The sequence below is a fragment of the Hyla sarda genome, chromosome 2 (genome assembly GCF_029499605.1).
Source record: "Hyla sarda isolate aHylSar1 chromosome 2, aHylSar1.hap1, whole genome shotgun sequence".
In the NCBI taxonomy this organism is placed as follows: Eukaryota; Metazoa; Chordata; class Amphibia; order Anura; family Hylidae; genus Hyla; species Hyla sarda.
In genome coordinates this window covers 282,340,934-282,355,816 of record NC_079190.1, presented here as the reverse complement: position 1 = coordinate 282,355,816, position 14,883 = coordinate 282,340,934, and the positions used below count along the sequence as shown (strand labels likewise).

Sequence of the window (14,883 nt, the reverse complement as noted above, 5' to 3'; positions counted from 1 at the left end):
TGTTTATTGTCCCTGTACAGAGACATTCCTGTTTATATTAACTCTGAACTGTGATGTCACTGTGCATATTTACCCTGTATTGTCACTCGCAGTGCAAGGTAAATATGTACAGTGGCATTAGGGTATACAGGCTTAATATATACAGTGATGTCACAGTGCAGTGTAAGTATCAACAGTGATGTTATAGTTCAGAGATAATATACACAGTGATGTCACAGTACAGGGATAATACACACAGTGATGTCACAGTACAGGGATAATACACACAGTGATGTCACAGTACAGGGATAATATCCACAGTGATGTCACAGTACAGGGACAATATACACAGTGATGTCACAGTACAGGGATAATACACACAGTGATGTCACAGTACAGGGATAATATACACAGTGATGTCACAGTACAGGGATAATATACACAGTGATGTCACAGTACAGGGATAATACACAGTGATGTCACAGTGCAGGGATAATACACACAGTGATGTCACAGTACAGAGATAATACACACAGTGATGTCCCAGTACAGAGATAATACACACAGTGATGCCACAGTACAGGGATAATACACATTGATGTCACAGTACAGAGATAATACACACAGTCATGTCACAGTACAGGGAGGGATAATATACACAGTGACGTCACAGTACAGGGATAATACACAGTGATGTCACAGTACAGGGATAATACACAGTGACGTGACAGTACAGAGATAATACACACAGTGATGTCACAGTACAGGAATAATACACAGTGATGTCACAGTACAGGAATAATACACAGTGATGTCACAGTAAAGGAATAATATACAGAGTGATGTCACAGTACAGAGATAATATACAGAGTGATGTCACAGTACAGGGATAATATATAGAGTGATGTCACAGTACAGGGATAATACACAGTGATGTCACAGTACAGGGATAATACACACAGTGATGTCACAGTACAGAGATAATACACACAGTGATGTCACAGTACATGGATAATACACACAGTGAGGTCACAGTACAGGGATAATACACACAGTGATGTCACAGTACAGGGATAATATACACAGTGATGTCACAGTACAGGGATAATACACACAGTGATGTCACAGTGCAGGGATAATATACACAGTGATGTCACAGTACAGGGATAATACACACAGTGATGTCACAGTACAGGGATAATACACAGTGACGTGACAGTACAGAGATAATACACACAGTGATGTCACAGTACAGGAATAATACACAGTGATGTCACAGTACAGGAATAATACACAGTGATGTCACAGTACAGGAATAATACACAGTGATGTCACAGTAAAGGAATAATATACAGAGGGATGTCACAGAACAGGGATAATATACAGAGTGATGTCACAGTACAGGGATAATACACACAGTGATGTCACAGTACAGAGATAATACACACAGTGATGTCACAGTACATGGATAATACACACAGTGAGGTCACAGTACAGGGATAATACACACAGTGATGTCACAGTACAGGGATAATATACACAGTGATGTCACAGTACAGGGATAATACACACAGTGATGTCACAGTGCAGGGATAATATACACAGTGATGTCACAGTACAGGGATAATACACACAGTGATGTCACAGTACAGGGATAATACACACAGTGATGTCACAGTACAGGGATAATATACACAGTGATGTCACAGTACAGGGATAATATACACAGTGATGTCACAGTACAGGGATAATACACAGTGATGTCACAGTACAGGCATAATACACAGTGAAGTCACAGTGCAGGGATAATACACAGTGATGTCACATTACAGGGATAATATACGCAGTGATGTCACAGTACAGGGATAATACACAGTGATGTCACAGTACAGGGATAATACACAGTGATGTCACAGTACAGGGATAATACACACAGTGATGTCACAGTACAGAGATAATACACACAGTGATGTCACAGTACAGAGATAATACACACAGTGATGTCACAGTACAGGGATAATACACAGTGATGTCACAGTACAGAGATAATACACACAGTGATGTCACAGTACAGGGAGGGATAATACACACAGTGATGTCACAGTGCAGGGATAATATACACAGTGATGTCACAGTACAGGGATAATACACACAGTGATGTCACAGTACAGGGATAATACACAGTGACGTGACAGTACAGAGATAATACACACAGTGATGTCACAGTACAGGAATAATACACAGTGATGTCACAGTACAGGAATAATACACAGTGATGTCACAGTACAGGAATAATACACAGTGATGTCACAGTAAAGGAATAATATACAGAGGGATGTCACAGAACAGGGATAATATACAGAGTGATGTCACAGTACAGGGATAATACACACAGTGATGTCACAGTACAGAGATAATACACACAGTGATGTCACAGTACATGGATAATACACACAGTGAGGTCACAGTACAGGGATAATACACACAGTGATGTCACAGTACAGGGATAATATACACAGTGATGTCACAGTACAGGGATAATACACACAGTGATGTCACAGTGCAGGGATAATATACACAGTGATGTCACAGTACAGGGATAATACACACAGTGATGTCACAGTACAGGGATAATACACACAGTGATGTCACAGTACAGGGATAATATACACAGTGATGTCACAGTACAGGGATAATATACACAGTGATGTCACAGTACAGGGATAATACACAGTGATGTCACAGTACAGGCATAATACACAGTGATGTCACAGTGCAGGGATAATACACAGTGATGTCACATTACAGGGATAATATACGCAGTGATGTCACAGTACAGGGATAATACACAGTGATGTCACAGTACAGGGATAATACACAGTGATGTCACAGTACAGGGATAATACACACAGTGATGTCACAGTACAGAGATAATACACACAGTGATGTCACAGTACAGAGATTATACACACAGTGATGTCACAGTACAGGGATAATACACAGTGATGTCACAGTACAGAGATAATACACACAGTGATGTCACAGTACAGGGAGGGATAATATACACAGTGATGTCATAGTACAGGGATAATACACAGTGACGTCACAGTACAGGGATAATACACAGTGATGTCACAGTAAAGGGATAATACACAGTGATGTCACAGTACAGAGATAATACACACAGTGATGTCACAGTACAGGAATAATACACAGTGATGTCACAGTACAGGAATAATACACAGTGATGTCACAGTACAGGAACAATACACAGTGATGTCACAGTACAGGAATAATACACAGTGATGTCACAGTACAGGGATAATATACAGAGTGATGTCACAGTACAGGGATAATACACAGAGTGATGTCACTGTACAGGGATAATACATAGTGATGTCACAGTACAGAGATAATACACAGTGATGTCACAGTACAGGGATAATACACAGTGATGTCACAGTACAGGGATAATACACACAATGATGTCACAGTACAGGGATAATATACAGAGTGATGTCACAGTACAGGGATAATATACAGAGTGATGTCACAGTGCAGGGATAATACACAGTGATGTCACATTACAGGGATAATACACACAGTGATGTCACAGTACAGGGACAATACACAGTGATGTCACAGTACAGAGATAATGCACAGTGATGTCACAGTACAGGGATAATACACAGGGATGTCACAGTACAGGGATAATACACAGAGTGATGGCACAGTACAGAGATAATACACAGTGACGTCACAGTACAGGGATAATACACAGTGATGGCACAGTACAGAGTTAATACACAGTGATGGCACAGTACAGAGTTAATACACAGTGATGTCACATTACAGGGATAATACACAGAGTGATGTCACAGTACAGGGATAATACACAGTGATGTCACAGTATAACCATCTTACAGCCGGACCACCATGTAATTTCAGCAGAAAATAAAGCAGGGCCTCATGTTCAAGTTTCGCCTAAGGCCTTACAAAGTCTAGAGCCGCCTCTGGTCGGCCCTACCATGGGACCCAGTGGGACCATTAGTCCCAGGTGGCACTTTTCAGGGGCGACATTTTGCTGCCCCCTTTTTTTTTTTTGGGCCTAGTAGGTTCATGGTAGGGTTGGCGCCGCCGCTGCTCACTGTTCTAAAGCAGCTGCGGGGTATAATAGCGCAGCGGGCACTTTAGACAGTGAGTCTGCCTCCGGCCGACCGGGGTCTGACGAGGGACGTCGCACAAGTGACGTACTTCTGCAGACCAGCTCAAGAGGACCTCAGTGACGTCACTCGTCAGACCGCTGCCGGAGAGGAGAAGCGCTGTGCAGGGCAGGTAAGTGTGTCTCTGTGTGTGTCTGTGTCTGTCTGTGTGTTTGGGGGGGTATATGGCTACCTAATGTGAGGAATCTATGCTACCTAATGTGGGGAAACTGTGTTACCTAATGTGGGGAATCTGTGCTACCTAATGTGGGGAAACTATGCTACCTAATGTGGGGAAACTATGTTACCTAATGTGGGGAATCTGTGCTACCTAATGTGGGCAAACTATGCTACCTAATGTGGGGAAACTATGCTACCTAATGTGGGCAAACTATGCTACCTAATGTGGGGAAACTGCTACCTAATGTAGGGAATCTATGCTACCCAATGTGGGGAAACTATGCTACCTAATGTGAGGAAACTAGGCTACCTAATGTGGGAAATCTATGCTACCTAATGTTGGGAATCTATGCTACCTAATGTGGGGGGCTTGAATGAGCTGCGGCATATGGGAGCACTTAATAAATAATTAGAAACTTATACAGCAAGTGACATATGGGGGTCCACCTGAGTAAGTGACACATGGATGCGGGGTGCTGAACAATTGATGTTTTGGGGGGAGGGGCACAGGCACATTCTTTGCACAAGGGCCCTCTGCTGTCTGTGTCCGCCCCTGGGTAGAGAATAAGGGGGAAAGTGGAACATAGAACAAATGCAGTTATTTTTTTCTTAATATTTTTTTAATTAAGTAAATGAGATAAAGGTAAGCAATGACTTTTCCTCAGTCTGAAGCGCGGTCCTCATCGGCAGGAAGCAGTGAGGAGGAGGAGGATGACGGAGGTTCTGATTCCATCTCTGCTTCTTTTTCGTCCCTCTCTATATATAGGGCAGTGGCCATGAAGAAGGCCCCTCCGATGACTGCCATTATGGTGCAGGTCATGAGGGCATACTCCAGGCTGCGGTATTTCAGAAGAGGGGATTTGGCATATCCTCGTTCGTAGGTGTCAGATATCAGGCCGATGAGGTACGGGCTGCCGGCGTCACCTAGGAGGTGATAGATTGTCATCTGCACGGCCAGGGCTGAAGATCTCCTCCACGGAGTTACTACTTTTAGTATAATGTCAGATATGAGGGTGAAATTTACTGACAGAAGCGTCTCTCCGATGAAGATGAAGATGTTGGTGGCAACGAGGCTGATGTTGCCAAAAGTCAATGCCAACAGAAGAAAAGGGGCGGAGAGCATCATCGCGCATCCACACACAAGCGGGTCCGCCCGTGGGTTGGATTTGCGATATCTTTTACTTATCTCCGTCCCTGCTACAACTCCCAGAATGCCGGAAACGACTGTAACCACACCAAATATTAGGATGTCGTGATAGTCACATGGTTCAGCACGGCAAGGGTCCTTCTCTTGTAGGAGTGTTCGTGCGTGGGTCAGGTATGACGGACCCCATACACCTATGGCTCCCACTATGAAGGATACAGCCGTCGATCCCATGGTGGTTAACATGAAGCTTCGATTTTTAAATAGTTTTTTCAGATCTGTCGCCCATTTGGCAAACTTCTGGGATTTGTTCTTCTTCCCGTTTGTAGTCGTTCTTGGAAGCTCCTTTGTGACCAAAATCATCAAAGCCACAGCTATGAGGCCCAGGCCAGGGGTGACCCGAAATGCCCAGTGCCAATCGCCCCTTGCTGCATCAGTCACTTTGGGCCCGATGATGTATCCTAGTCCGCAGCCTACAGGTATGACGGAGTAAAACACGTTCAGCATGCGGGTCCGCTGGTCACTTGTAAAAAGGTCTGCAATGATGGAGGGGGCGATGGTGCAGAAAGTCGCCTCTCCGGCCCCAACCAGTCCACTCGTCAGCAGAAAGAGCAGGAAGTACCCGTCAGGGATGAATGACAGGGTAAGTGTCATGCTCAGCCAAACGATGACTCCTGCGCAAACAGTATATTTCTTATTACAGTGGTCGCCCAAATATCCGGCAATTGGTGCGACCAGCACGTAGCTTCCAATGAACAATGTATTCAATAAGCCGGACAGACTAGCATTGGTGTCATATGCTTTCTGTATATAAGGCAGCACCCCCGCCACGCTGGAGCGATTTGCATAGATGAGCAAATTAACAACGGCGAGGATCACTACGGTGATGATGGAACGTGCGGTGGACATCACGCTTAGAGATGGCAGGTTCTGCCTCTCAGGGATATCGCCCTTTTCTACATCCATATCACTATGGTCCTCCATTGCTTCTTCCTCCTCCTTCAGCAATGGGTCTTGTGGAGAGGCCATGGTCACAGGTCAGAGCCTGAAAACACTAGAGAGAGAGAGAGATAAGTGAACACATTAGACAACATGTCCTCATTCCTGTCATTATACAATAGATCCTTCATACAGAGCAGAAATGACCAGCACAGAACCACAAGATAACACTAAGACCATCGCAGCCTCAGAAGAAGACGCTTCTCTATAAGTGTTTTATATGGAGACGTCTTCCCTGAGGTTACCAATGTCTGATAACCCTGAACCTGTCCGGTCCTAGTAATATCTGATAACCCTGAACCTGTCCGGTCCTAGTAATATCTGATAATCCTGAACCTGTCCGGTCCTAGTAATATCTGATAACCCTGAACCTGTCCGGTCCTAGTAATATCTGATAACCCTGAACCTGTCCGGTCCTAGTAATATCTGATAACACTGAACCTGTCCGGTCCTAGTAATATCTGACAACCCTGATTCTGTCCGGTCCTAGTAATATCTGATAACCCTGAACCTGTCCAGTCCTAGTAATATCTGATAACCCTGAACCTGTCCGGTCCTAGTAATATCTGATAACCCTGAACCTGTCCGGTCCTAGTAATATCTGATAACCCTGAACCTGTCCGGTCCTAGTAATATCTGATAACCCTGAACCTGTCCGGTCCTAGTAATATCTGATAACCCTAAACCTCTCCGGTCATAGTAATATCTGATAACCCTGAACCTGTCCGGTCCTAGTAATATCTGATAACCCTGAACCTGTCCAGTCCTAGTAATATCTGATAACCCTGAACATGTCCGGTCCTAGTAATATCTGATAACCCTGAACCTGTCCAGTCCTAGTAATATCTGATAACCCTTAACATGTCCGGTCCCAGTAATATCTGATAACCCTGAACCTGTCCGGTCCTAGTAATATCTGATAACCCTGAACCTGTCCGGTCCTAGTAATATCTGATAACCCTGAACCTGTCCGGTCCTAGTAATATCTGATAACCCTGAACCTGTCCGGTCCTAGTAATATCTGATAACCCTAAACCTCTCCGGTCCTAGTAATGTCTGACAACTCTGAATCTGTCCTAGTAATGGTGGATTATAAGGGCTTGGCTGTATGGTCACTGGGCCATGTGAACTTCATACTGTAGATACAATTGGGCTATCCTGCTATATACATTTACTAATAATGAACCTACTCCACCTCATTGGGATCTATCCATCCCCTATATGACTTTCTGCCACTAGTTGATATGAAAACGTTCCCTTTCGGAGTACCCGGAGTATTTCTATTGTTAGTACACACAGAATTCTATTATATAGTATTATATTTCTGCCCTAATCTTTCTGTTATTCTTTTACTACACCACCAAATCTTTCTCATAGACTTATATCTTTTAGAACTTCATGAATTAGGACTCTTTTTCTTGGGGGCTTTTTTGGGCATAATTGCATTTTAGCAGTTTTGCAAGAAAAAGCTCTGGTCATGATACTATCTGTGCGTTTTATTATGTTTAATGCCTAAGCCAAGTATTGTCACAATGCTATGAGAAATATAACTTTTGTTATTTCTTTTGGAAATTAATTTCTTGTTTTTTTTTGCTAAAAAAAAAAAGCAACAACAATAAAAAAAAACTGTCAAACAAAAAGCCCTGTGTATGTATGAATAGAAGAGGCTGAGACTTACCTTGTGGTTCTCTCTTCAGACAAGGAACGGTCAAAATCTTGAATTCTCTATCGCAAATAGAAACTCTCTAACAAACACTTTGCACCACAGGTTGTGAATGCAAAACACACTGAAGAGACTGCAGCCGGCGCGCACCTCCTTGTACAGCTTACGGTGACATCATCACAAGCATGTGTGACATCACAGGGTTCTAAACCATCTTCAGGTATGGGTATATCTGTATAGTAAATGTGAGTAGCCGTATTAGTCCAGTGATGCAGATTGTAATACCTTTTTTATTGGACTAACAGAATTTTGTAGAGACAAACTTTTGGGATTCCTCCCTGATAATTTAGAAAGTCCTTTGATCATTAGTCCTTGTCTATTGGACTTGATAAAGGGAGGAATCCTGAAAGCTTGTCTCTACAAAATTCTGTTAGTCCAATAAAAAAGGTATTACAAGATACTGCAACATATTTTTTGATTTGTGCGTATATATATATATATATATATATATATATATATAGTTCCAAGCGTGAGTAGGTGCCTCCAGCTAGGGTCCGGGTCCAGGATTCTGCATACGTAGTTCCAAGGAAAATGCTGTGGCACTCAAGGTATGGTGAAAAAATGAAAACTATTTATTCATCCCAAATATGCAAAGAGCAACGTTTCAATGGTCTCACACCATCATTATGAAGCCACTTGATAATGATGGTGTGAGACCTTTGCTCTTTGCACATTTGGGATGAATAAATAGTTTTAATTTTTTCACCATACCTTGAGTGCCACAGCATTTTCCTTGGAACTACGTATGCAGGATCCTGGACCCGGACCCTAGCTGGAGGCACCTACTCACGCTTTAGGAGTGCTGCTTTCTTCTTTGACATATATTTATATATATATATATATATATATATATATATATATATATATATATATATATATATTAATATACACCTAGAAATACACCAAGTACATAAAAACATCTTTTAGAAAAATATTTCTCCAGGCCTGCCGAGTATATCCCCGTACTTCACAGTGTCTTCTTAGTTTATATATTTTAATCTTTTGACCTTTTAACCCCACTAGGACCAAGGGCATCCTGGGACTTAAAGGGGTATTCCAGGCCAAAACTTTTTTTTATATATCAACTGGCTCCAGAAAGTTAAACAGATTTGTAAATTACTTCTATTAGAAAATCTTAATCCTTTCAGTACTTATGAGCTTCTGAAGATAAGGTAAGGTAAGATAACGCCCAGTTTAGAAGCAAATCCCCATAGCAAACCTCTTCTAAACTGGGCGTTTCCCGAGACACGTGTCATCAGAGAGCACTTAGACAGAAAATAACAACCTTATCTTCAGAAGCTCATAAGTACTGAAAGGGTTAAGATTTTTTAATAGAAGTAATTTACAAATCTTGCCAGTTGATATATATAAAAAAGTTTTTGCCTGGAATACCCCTTTAAGATTGAACCGATTATTATTGATATATGTCATGAATGCATCAACGGTCAGATGGTCGGACGACCAAATGATGACCACATCGTCTACATACCTCCCATACCATGCGAGGCATGTGGAAAATGGATTGGTGTCAGAAAAAATAAACTGCTTCTCCCACCAAAAAACTAAAAGGTTAGCCCGAGCTGGTGATGACTTTGCTCCCATTGAAGCACCCGTGCGCTGCAAATAAAAATTGTTACCAAACATAAAATAATTGTGTTTTAACACAAAATCTACCACCTCAATAATGTAATGTCTCAAATCCACAGAACATTTAGAAAATCTCATCAGTATATCCGAGATAGCTGATAATGCCAGGTTTTTCGGAATACTGGAATAGAGCGATTCAATGTCGCAAGTAAGCCACGACAGAGAATCGCTCCATGTGAATTTAGTTCTTCTGACCAGGAGTTTACTGAAAATTCAGATTGTTCAGATACCACGGACACTAGCGGGGACTCAGAACCGCAATATGTGAACACTCACAAGAATCGCAATGTGAGAAGACAGTCAAAAAACGAGGAAGGCGCGGTGGCAAAAAACATAGGAAGAAGAGCTTCGGAGCGTAACAAGGACAAACGGAAAAAGTAATAAAAGAGGATTTTCAAGTCATTAACATTTCTGCACAAATCATTAGAGATGAAGAAACCTCGGTCCTGTGGAAAGGACTGGGTTTCTCTCCTACACATCATTTTGATGTTTATCGGACAATTTTGGATATAAATACATTTGTGAGAACTTTAACAGTTAAGAAACATTTTTTTGTGGAAAATGCTGATGAACCATCGGACCCACCTCAACTTTGCATACGTTAGCAGAACAAATTGCTTTTAGAGATCTCTGTCTCCTTGAAAATAGTGGGATATCAATTTGTGATGAAGTGAATACTGCACATACCTTCTCCACTAAAAACCAAAATTTTTACCCCATACAGACCAGACCAGCAATTTTTGATTGGTTCCAGGACCTTATCATGAAAGATTTGGTTAATCTACAATCAAAAGTAATGTCCTAATTTGAATAAAAAGGAGGCTGCTGCCATAATGAAATTAAAGAAAAACAAAAATTTGACGATCCGATCCGCCGATAAAGGCGGCTCGGTAGTATGTATGGACACGGGACTGTATATCAATTTAAATGAAAATCTACTATCTGATGATAAAACTTACCTTAAACTTTGTGGGGATCCCACTGAACCTTTTAAAAAAGAACTGTTGACTCTGTTGGAAGAGGGGAAAGCCAGATCTATTTTGACCCAAAAAGAAGTGGATTATATTTTCGTGCCTGCTCCAATTATTCCTATCTTCCACTCGCTACCCAAGCTGCATAAGGACCGATTCCCGCTGCCGATGCGTCCGATCGTGGCGGGGATCGGATCCCTTAACGAGCACCTATGCGAGTGGTTGGACTCAGTACTGCAACCTCTGGTTATGCAATGCCCAAGTTATATCAAGGACACTAAGCACTTGCTAAAAATCATGGATGAATTCACATGGAGCGATTCTCTGTCGTGGCTTACTTGCGACATTGAATCGCTCTATTCCAATATTCTGAAAAACCTGGCATTATCAGCTATCTCGGATATACTGATGAGATTTTCTAAATATTCTGTGGATTTGAGACATTACATTATTGAGGTGGTAGATTTTGTGTTAAAACACAATTATTTTATGTTTGGTAACAATTTTTATTTGCAGCGCACGGGTGCTTCAATGGGAGCAAAGTCATCACCAGCTCGGGCTAAGCTTTTTGTTTTTTGGTGGGAGGAGCAGTTAATTTTTTCTGACACCAATCCATTTTCCACATGCCTCGCATGATATGGGAGGTATGTAGACGATGTGGTCATCATTTGGTCGTCCGACCATCTGACCGTTGATGCATTCATGACATATATCAATAATAATCGGTTCAAACTTATGTTTACCCACACATGGTGTAAAAGTGAAACCCCCTTTTTGGATGTCATATTACGTGGCAACCCTGATACAAATAAAATTGAGGTTGATCCTTACAGAAAAAAGATATCAGGCAATACCATCCGAAGGGCGAATCCATGCCATTCCAAACAAACAGTAAGAGCCATACCAGTAGGTGAACTTATACGAATTAAGCGGAACAGTTCTTCCGCCGAGGTGTACCGCAGGGAAGCTGATGCAGCATGCACACGCCTGGAGGCTCGAGGTTACCCTGGATGGCTCTTGAAAAAAGCTCGGTCGAGAGTGGATCCTATGGATCGAAAATCCCTTTTTACAAGTAAGCAACCAACTGAATCACAAGATTGTCCTACATTTGTCACCACGTACAGTCCAGAATTTAATGACATCAAACGCATTGTAATTAAACACTTACCTTTGCTATCAACAGATCCCACGGTAGGGGAGATTATACAGTCAGGTGTGAGATTTGCAGCGGGGCGGGCACCTACTCTATCCAATCTCCTTGTTCCCAGTATGGTGGACACAGCTAGTGTTACCACCCAGTGGATTAGCACCAAGGGCTTCCACAAGTGCGGTAAATCGCGGTGTGTGGTATGTCCCTTTGCCGAAAAATGCCAGAAAATAGAAGGTACGGTGGATGACAAATGCCATGTCGTTCACAACTTTATAAACTGTGATAGCACTTTTGTTTTTTATAAAATCATGTGCACACAATGTCACTTAACATATGTGGGTTCCACCAAAAGGTCCCTTAAAAAACGCATGCAAGAGCACATTAGACATGCTGCTGGCCCTTTAAGCTCGAACATTTCTAACGTATCTAAACATTTTCTAATATGTCATAATTCAGACACCACTTCCCTCAGGTTCTCAGGCATTGAGAAGGTGAAGCTAAATAAAAGAGGAGGTGACCATATTCGATCCCTCCACAATAGGGAAATCATGTGGATTTATCTTTTGAATTGCATTCAACCCCATGGTCTAAATAGCAAAACAGATTTAATATTACATTACTGATATGTCTCCGAATAATTTATCTGTGTTTGGTCCCATGTTTTTGTTTTAATCACGTGCACATGTGATGTGGACCTGTCCCTCCCCTTCCTGTGGGAATGGGGAAAATTCCCTGGAGTATATAAGGGTGCCTCATTTGAGGATCTACAGGCTATGAGTAAGGATCGATAGATCAGAAACGCGTCAGCCATGCTTGGGACCCCCCTCTGTTTGTGCAATATTTCATATTTTTTTATATGTTCACGGTTTGTCTGCCACCGTGAAGGCTTTTAAGGAAGAACCCTGAATAAAGACGGACGTTTTACTTCTACTTGCTGGCTTTTTTAGTATTTGATTTTAGTTTTATCCACTGTGCCAGGGATGAAAATTATTCCAAAAGAAACTAACTCAACTGTCTATGCTCCCCCGTTGCTCCAATATTGGTGTCCCGTTCTCTGTTCGCCGCCTTCTGCTTTTCCTGCAGGTCAGTAAATCACGGTGCGCTCAGTGTCATCATTGTTTCAGCACCAGTTTTACAAATCAGTGTGCCTCCAGTGTTACACCAGTGTTTACAAATAAGTGTGCCTCCAGCTGTTGCAAAACTATAACTTCCAGCATGCCTTGACAGCTAGAGACTGTCCGGGAATGCTGGGAGTTGTAGTTTTGGACCACCTGGAGAGACACTGTTTTGAAAACACTGCCTTAGTCAGTATTTTCCAACCTGGGGACTTCCAGCTGTTGCAAAACTACAACTCCCAGCATTCCCCTGACAGTCTTTAGCTGTCCAGGCATGCTGGGAGTTATAGTTCTGCAACAGCTGGAGACACTCAGGTTTGGTAGGTAGGTCCTTAGTCCATTGTTTTCCAACCTGGGTGCCTCCAGCTGTTGAAAAACAGGCATATTCTTTGCACAGGGGCCCTCTGTTGTCTGTGTCCGCCCCTGCCCAGCAGCCTGACACATGTACACAATGCCCCCTGCAGCCTCACACACACACACAATGCCCCCAGCAGCCTGACACATGCACACAATGCCCCCAGCAACCTCACAAATGCCTCCAGCCACCCACCCATGTTGCTTCCAGCCTCCTAGTGCCATTGCCTTCATACCCCCCTGCCATTGCTTCCATTCACCCCCCAATCCACCCTGCGACTGCTTCCATTCACCCCTCAGCCACCCCCTGCTTCCATTCCCCACACCGCTCCTGCTTCCATTCACCACACCGCTCCTGCTTCCATTCACCCCACCTCTCCTGCCCCTGCTTCCATTCACCTTCACCCCACTGCTTCTGTCCCAGCTTCCAATCACCCCACCGCTCCTGCCCCTGTTTCCATTCACCCCACCGCTCCTGCCCCTGCTTCCATTCACCCCCTGCTTTTGCCCCTGCCTCCATTCAACCCCCTTTTCTGCCCCTGCTTTCATTCAACCATTCAACCCCCCTGCTTCTGCCCCTGCTTTCATTCAAACCCCCCTGCTTCTGCCCCTACTTTCATTCAACTTCCCCCTACTTCTGCCTCTGCTTTCATTCAACCCCCCTGCTTCTGCCCCTGCTTTCATTCAACCCCCCCTGCTTCTGCCCCTGCTTTAATTCAACCCCCCCTGCTCCTGCTTTCCTTCAACCCGCCTGCTTCTGCCCCTGCTTTCATTCAACCCCCCCCCCCACATGCTTCTGCCCCTGCTTTCATTCAAACCCTCTCTCTACTTCTGTCCTTGTCCCTGCTTACAATTCCCCGCCTCGCGTCCCAATGCAGGATCCTGGCGGAAGTGTTCAATGTATGATGCTGACGCTTCCGCCAGGAGGGAAATTCAAATTTTAAAAATAGAACGTTTCCCTTCCGGAGCCCTCGGCACCCCGGGCACTGCCGAATATCACCCCAGTGTGTCGGGGAAAGTGAGGGGCCACAGATGTCTTTGTATAGTCTGCAGTCATCAGGAGACATCATCATCATATTTGTCTGGGCCGGATGGAGAAGTAAAGAGAAGAAAACACATCCAATTAGAAATTATGTCCCCTGGATCTAATAGTTATATATTCTGTGACTATATATGATCAGGTCAGAATTGCTCCAACATGGAACAGAGGCATTCTAGGGTCTGATTTTTTTCGAATGGTTAAATAGAAAATACAAGTATCAGTAACTGAGTGCTGTGTATTCCGTATTACAAAACAGAGGAAACTAGGAGAACCGTCCACAGTGGAAAGTTTTGGGCTAGGTTGTCCTGTGCACCTCTGATGGGTTTTCAATCTGTTTTTGGTATAAAGTATACAGTGCGCAGGCTGACAACAAATGC

General features: G+C 43.2%; 2 protein-coding genes across 4 annotated transcripts in view; one reads left to right on the top strand and one right to left on the bottom strand.

The window, feature by feature from the left end:
• The window catches only part of LOC130356153 (transmembrane protein 244-like), a 40,553-nt gene that overhangs the window by 3,474 nt on the left and 22,196 nt on the right, over positions 1 to 14,883 (top strand). Inside the window, exons 2-3 of one of the 3 annotated variants that reach the window (XM_056557251.1) lie at positions 8,273 to 8,387; positions 12,974 to 13,078. In XM_056557251.1, the coding sequence (XP_056413226.1) occupies positions 13,013 to 13,078 (66 nt within the window). In that variant the 5' untranslated portion in view covers positions 8,273 to 8,387; positions 12,974 to 13,012. Of the gene's footprint in view, positions 1 to 8,272; positions 8,388 to 12,973; positions 13,079 to 14,883 lie in introns of those variants that run through there. The other 2 variants (XM_056557252.1, XM_056557253.1) reach the window with 2 other exon arrangements.
• LOC130356152 (protein spinster homolog 1-like) lies at positions 4,970 to 8,273 on the bottom strand. The gene is made up of 2 exons (XM_056557250.1): positions 8,183 to 8,273; positions 4,970 to 6,559 (listed from the first exon to the last, which is right to left on the bottom strand). The coding sequence occupies exon 2, from the start codon at positions 6,532 to 6,534 to the stop codon at positions 5,023 to 5,025; it is 1,512 nt and encodes a 503-aa protein (XP_056413225.1). The 5' UTR covers positions 6,535 to 6,559; positions 8,183 to 8,273; the 3' UTR covers positions 4,970 to 5,022.